Consider the following 5,399-nt stretch of genomic DNA (forward strand, 5'->3'; position numbering starts at 1 on the left):
AAATATGTATTAGAGAAAAATGTAGGAGAGAAAAAGTTCTCCTTGTAAAATTTTTTTATTTTTAGGTACAAAGGTGGAACAGCGAGTTGGGGTCGATCGGGTTTGGACCCCATCGACCGGGTTAGTGGGACAGTGACTCCAAACCCAGTCGACCCCGACTCGCTGTCCATCCTTTTGTAATCGGCGGGTTTTTGGTGGGGCTATAGCTACGGCTATAGCTACGGTTATAATCCGTAGCCAAAACAAAAATGCTAAAGAAGTAAGGACATTTTGTACCTGAGAAATGGGGCCGTACAGCCGGGGCTTATTCTTGAGAGGTAAAAAGCGAGTGGGCATCGAAAGGTTGATGGGCCATATATGGGTCGTACAGTTGGAAATTTTTCGAGAAAAAACACGCGCGCGAGTCTATTCGATAGTGTCCTGCGAAGCTTACCTCCACCGCCTGTCTCCTTCACGTTTCTCTTTCTCTCTTTCCCAAAGAAAGAAAAGAAAAGAAGAGAAAACCCGTTTCTTTCATTCCACTCCAACCAGTCTTGAAAAACCCTTTCTTCTGCTTCTTCCCAAAAGCCCCTAACAAAGATGAGTTATTACAACCAGCAGCAGCCTCCTGTCGGAGTTCCTCCTCCCCAAGGTATGGATGGTCTTTGTAAGATTGCAGGAAATTTCTAGGGTTTTGTTTAGTTGGATCTGACGGTGGGGTTTTGAATTTTGATGGATAGGATATCCTCCGGAAGGGTATCCGAAGGACGCGTATCCACCGCCGGGGTACCCTGCGCAGGGATACCCGCAGCAGGGCTACTATCCTCAGCAGGGCTACCCTCCTCAGTACGCCCAGCCTCCTCCGCAGCGGCACGACCAAGGTCCTTCTTTCCTTGAAGGATGGTAAGATCTCTCTCTCTCTCTCTCTGTGTGCGCAAGTTGGGAGCGGATTCAGTCAGGTCGGGGTAAAACCGAGTTCGGTGAGGACGTGACCGTGGGCCCACCTTGATGTATGTGTTGTATATCCACGCCGTCCATCCGTTTTGCCTGCTCATTTCAGGGCATGAGGCCACAAATGAAACAGATTCAATTCTTAGGTAGACCACACCACAGGTAACAGTGATGATTGGACATCCACCAGTAAAAACTTCCTAGGGCCCACTGTCATGTTTATTTGCCATCCAACCTGTTGATTAGGTCACAAAGACCTGGATGAAGGGAAAACACAAATACCAGCTTGATCGAAAGCTTTTGTGGCCCACAAGAAGTTTTTAATGGTTAATCACCACTGTTTCCTGTGGTTTGGTGCACCTGAGATTTGGACATGCTTCATTTTTGAGCCCATGCCCTAAAATGAACCTTCAAAATGGAAGGATGGCGTGGACGTACAACACATGTATTAAGGTGGGCCCCATGGTCACAGCCTGATGACCTGATCGAATCCACTCCTGTGTAAGCTAGCTATGGTGCAGAGGGTGCACACTTTGCATGTGCCAGTGGAGATTTTGCATGGTTGTGTTGGTCATGATGTCATTTGAAGGGTATTTTGCATCCGACTCACTTGTCCTGTGCTCCTCACCAACAGGACTTTCACATGGAAGCGGATTGCTTACTGAGTAACTCAGTGCGCTTAGTGTACTAAGTAAACTCTTTGGGGCCCACCGTCATACATACATTTTATCCACTCCGTCCATCCTTTTTACCAGATAATTTTAGGGAGTTATCCCAAAAATGAAGCATATCCAAAGCGCAATTGGAACACACCACCAGAAATAGTGTGAATTGAATTCTACCGTTGAAAAGTTCTTAGGGGCCACAAAAGTTTTAGATCAAGCTGATATTTGTGATTTCCCTTCATCCATGTCTGTGTGATCTTATGAATATCTTGGATGACAAATAAACATCACTGGGGGCCTTAGAAAGGTATCAACGGAGGAAATCAATACTTCCACTCTTTCCTGTGGTATTGTCCCCTTGAGATTTTTATATGCTTCAATTTTGGGATCAACGACTAAATTGATCTGTAAAAACATATGAACGGTGTGGATAAATGTCATGCACTCAAGGTGGGCCCAACAGAGTTTACTCAGTACGATAAGAGCGTACTGACTAACTCAATATGCAATCCGATTTCCTTTCACATAGGTGGAAGCTAGGTGCGGCCCACTACAATGTCTGTGTGAAATCTAGTGTTTTCGGTAGTGCTCATAGAGTAGTGTAGCCAAAATGCTATGTAGCATATGCAGGCAGTGTTGCTCCCTGGTAGTGTAAGCTCTAGGGCATACGGCGTACGCTACTTGTAGTGTAGTGTGTAGTGCAGGTAGCGTATACTCCCTGAAATCTCCATCTTTTTTAAGTGTTTCCTCTAGCTTAGTTCAACACCTATTTTAAAATGGTGGTGACTTATCCCCATTACACGTAGCACTACATTAGATCAATCTGGACAATCCAAATTGTGGTCCATATCATGAATTTGTGATGTTTCAATAAAGTAAAAAAAGATGTCAAGAGAGATTTTGCTTGGAAATATGTGGTTGATGATCCATATTTGTAGTCAAGAACTCATAGAAATTATGCATTTTGTAAAATTTATCATATTTTTCTATTTTTAATTAAAAATATTGAGTATTGCGTAGCCTGTAGAGAGCCAAACATTATGCTATTGATGTAGGGATGAACGTGATGAGGTCGATCACCGTCTTCCTCAAGGATAACTACTCCGAATCCACGGAGCTTCTCTGGAGAAATAAATGCTAATAAATTTGAAATTTAATTGATTCATGAAATAAACGAGTTCACAACCCTTTAAATAGGGATACCAAGCAAAAACAAACTAAAACTAAAACTCCTAGAAATTCGTAACTTACTATAAATAGTAGTAAATTTACCCTTTATAGTAAGTTTCCTATGTGGCTTAACCACGTTATTCTCCTAATTATTCTAAGCACTTTTCATGTTGTACACAACACTCATAAAGCCCAACGGATGAAGAGTTATAATCAAACTAAAACTTGCTATTTATAGTAAAAATGGAAATAAACATGGAATTTCGAATTCGGTGTGGGCAACCCGGCATAGCCGGGTTGGTTGGCTAAAGTAGCTCTTCCTACCCCAAAATCATATATGGTACGTCGAGTATCTCATTCCGGTTCGCGAGATATGCCTGTTTTAAGGTTCTGATGGTCTTGATGACTTCTGCCTTTGATCGGGCCTTCTCTAATCCATCTTGGACATGAAAGTGTCCGCGACCTGCTCTACATCAACTATACACTACACGCTATTTAAAACACCGGTGAAATCCACTTTATCCGTAAGTTTCGCCAGCCCAATTTAGGTTGCGAGTCCAAAAAATGAGTCAAAGCCAAGACTCAAGTGGAGAAGACCAAAGGAAACAGTGGGGGATTGAAGGTCCACAGCTGAAACCTTTGTGGGGCCACAAAAGTTTTGGATCAGGCTAATATTTTTGTTATAAGTTCATCCCAGTGGGGGAATAACCTAATGAATGTTTTGATGGCATATAAACATCATGGTCGGCCCCCGTTGTGTGGCTCGCTTGAGTTTGGATCCACTATTTCCTATTGTGTGGCCCACTTGAGTTTTGGATCTACCTCATTTTTGGCCCCATGTCCTAATGTGAGCTGGGGAAACTGATAGATAGAGTAGATGTCACACGGACATATCGGCTTACCCCATATAGCTTTAGCCTATAGGAACTTTTTGGCAGTCGCCCCTGCGTGCGTAAGTTAGCTACAGCATGCATGGTGCACGCTTTGCCTGTGTTGGTGGAGATTTGTGTGGTTGTGTCACTTGTGGCATTGATTGGAGGGTATTTTGGGATGTGACTTTCCTTGTAACTCCTGTGTCCGTGTTATATACATTCTTTCCATCGATTATGCTAGCCTATGTTAGGACGTGACCTCAAAAAATCTGACAAATTCCAAATTTAATTGGGACACACCACAAGAAACAGTGGGGATTGAATGTGCACCATTGAAAGACCTTCTCAGGGGCCATAGAAGTTTTGGATCAGTTCGATACTTGTGTTTTCCCTTCATCCTTGTTAAAATTACCTTATGAATGGTTTGATGAAATATGAACATCATGGTGGGCCCAGGAAGGTTTCAATGTTGGGCATTTCCATCCCCACTATTTCTTGTGGTGTGGCCCACTTGATTTTTGGATATGCCTCATTTTTGGTCTCATGTTCTAAATTGTGCTGGAAAAGCGGATGGGTAGAGTTGATATAACACATACATCATGGTGGGCTCCACATCTTCAGGTTACAAGGAAGTTGCGTCTGGTATTTTGTCTTTTCTTATGTAACGTTTGGGTTGTATTCTTTTCCACAATGACCTTCGTCATAAAGGTTTATTAATAAAAAAACCAAGTTAATTATCCTTAAAAGGAAAAGTTAAAAAAGGTTCTAAATTGGCAATGGAAGGCCCATAAGGATGTGGATGGAGGTAGTATGAAAGACTTGCGAACCTATGGTTTAACTGAGCATATGGTCTATGATAGAGTGGAATAGTGGGACAGGATCAGCTGACCCTAATTAGTTGGCATCAAGCTTAGATGATGATAGTGATGAGGCTGTATATCATCTTCTTCTTAGCATGTCTGCTGCACGTTAACCTTCCCCATTTACCTGCAAGCTTCTTCTAGTACGCTTTGGAACTAGAATGGCAGAAACTCACAATTTCTAACCTGTATATTATCTTATTGATGTTGGGAAAAAGCATTAGTTAGAATCCCATTTTGAAATTCATTTTGGATTCACTCTTGCCACGTTCAAATGGTGGGGATACATGCGTGCTAACTCATGCATGGCTTTTGTTTACATGCTCACCGAGAGTTGTGCGGATGTTACCTCTTACCATCCAAAGATGGCCAGTGACAGTCTAACGGTGTCTTGAAATTTGATTTCCAAGCGTCTATTTTGAAGTATCTGTTAAGAACTCATGCGCCATTTTTGGATGATGTGACTTGTGTGGTATTTTCCCATTAGTTAATCAATTTATTAATCTTCTTGTTTGAACTTGGTTGCAGTTTGGCCGCCCTTTGCTGTTGCTGCCTCTTGGATGCTTGCTTCTGAGGTGGGAGTAAGAAATGTATCTTTTCTTTTATTTGCACATAAATGGTGAGCCTGTGGCATGACTTGTCATGAAAGTGTATTATTCTGTTTCTGCATTTGGTTGAAACAAAAAAAAAAGAACACTAAGATATGATGGTTTTTAATGGTTATGGATGAAAAACCTTGTTCAACATACATATAGTTGTGTTTTTTTTTTTTTTTTGATAATGCCATTTCTTTGATGGGTTTGGTAAGTTTTCATTTAGAAATGCTATGCCAGTCGTTGTTGGGAAAAATAGAATGTGGTATGCTTTGCACATGGAAGATGTGGGCAAAGATCCAGACGTGT

The 5,399-nt window shown here is 41.9% G+C and overlaps 1 protein-coding gene across 1 annotated transcript; it reads left to right on the forward strand.

Moving 5' to 3' along the window:
- The first annotated feature begins 471 nt into the window (after nucleotides 1–471).
- On the forward strand, nucleotides 472–5,191 carry LOC131218931 (cysteine-rich and transmembrane domain-containing protein WIH2-like). The gene is made up of 3 exons (XM_058213815.1): nucleotides 472–631; nucleotides 720–882; nucleotides 5,026–5,191. The coding sequence occupies exons 1-3, from the start codon at nucleotides 580–582 to the stop codon at nucleotides 5,069–5,071; spliced, it is 261 nt and encodes an 86-aa protein (XP_058069798.1). The 5' UTR covers nucleotides 472–579; the 3' UTR covers nucleotides 5,072–5,191.
- Nucleotides 5,192–5,399: the final 208 nt, after the last annotated feature.

The sequence above is a fragment of the Magnolia sinica genome, chromosome 11 (genome assembly GCF_029962835.1).
Source record: "Magnolia sinica isolate HGM2019 chromosome 11, MsV1, whole genome shotgun sequence".
NCBI lineage: Eukaryota > Viridiplantae > Streptophyta > Magnoliopsida > Magnoliales > Magnoliaceae > Magnolia > Magnolia sinica.

Excerpts from the sequence above, each read along its gene's own strand:
- LOC131218931 (XM_058213815.1), top strand. The coding sequence starts at position 580 with ATGAGTTATTACAACCAGCAGCAGCCTCCTGTCGGAGTTCCTCCTCCC. Across the intron at positions 632-719 it reads CGGAGTTCCTCCTCCCCAAG|GATATCCTCCGGAAGGGTAT; the intron begins GTATGGATGGTC and ends TTTGATGGATAG. Across the intron at positions 883-5,025 it reads CCTTCTTTCCTTGAAGGATG|TTTGGCCGCCCTTTGCTGTT; the intron begins GTAAGATCTCTC and ends ACTTGGTTGCAG.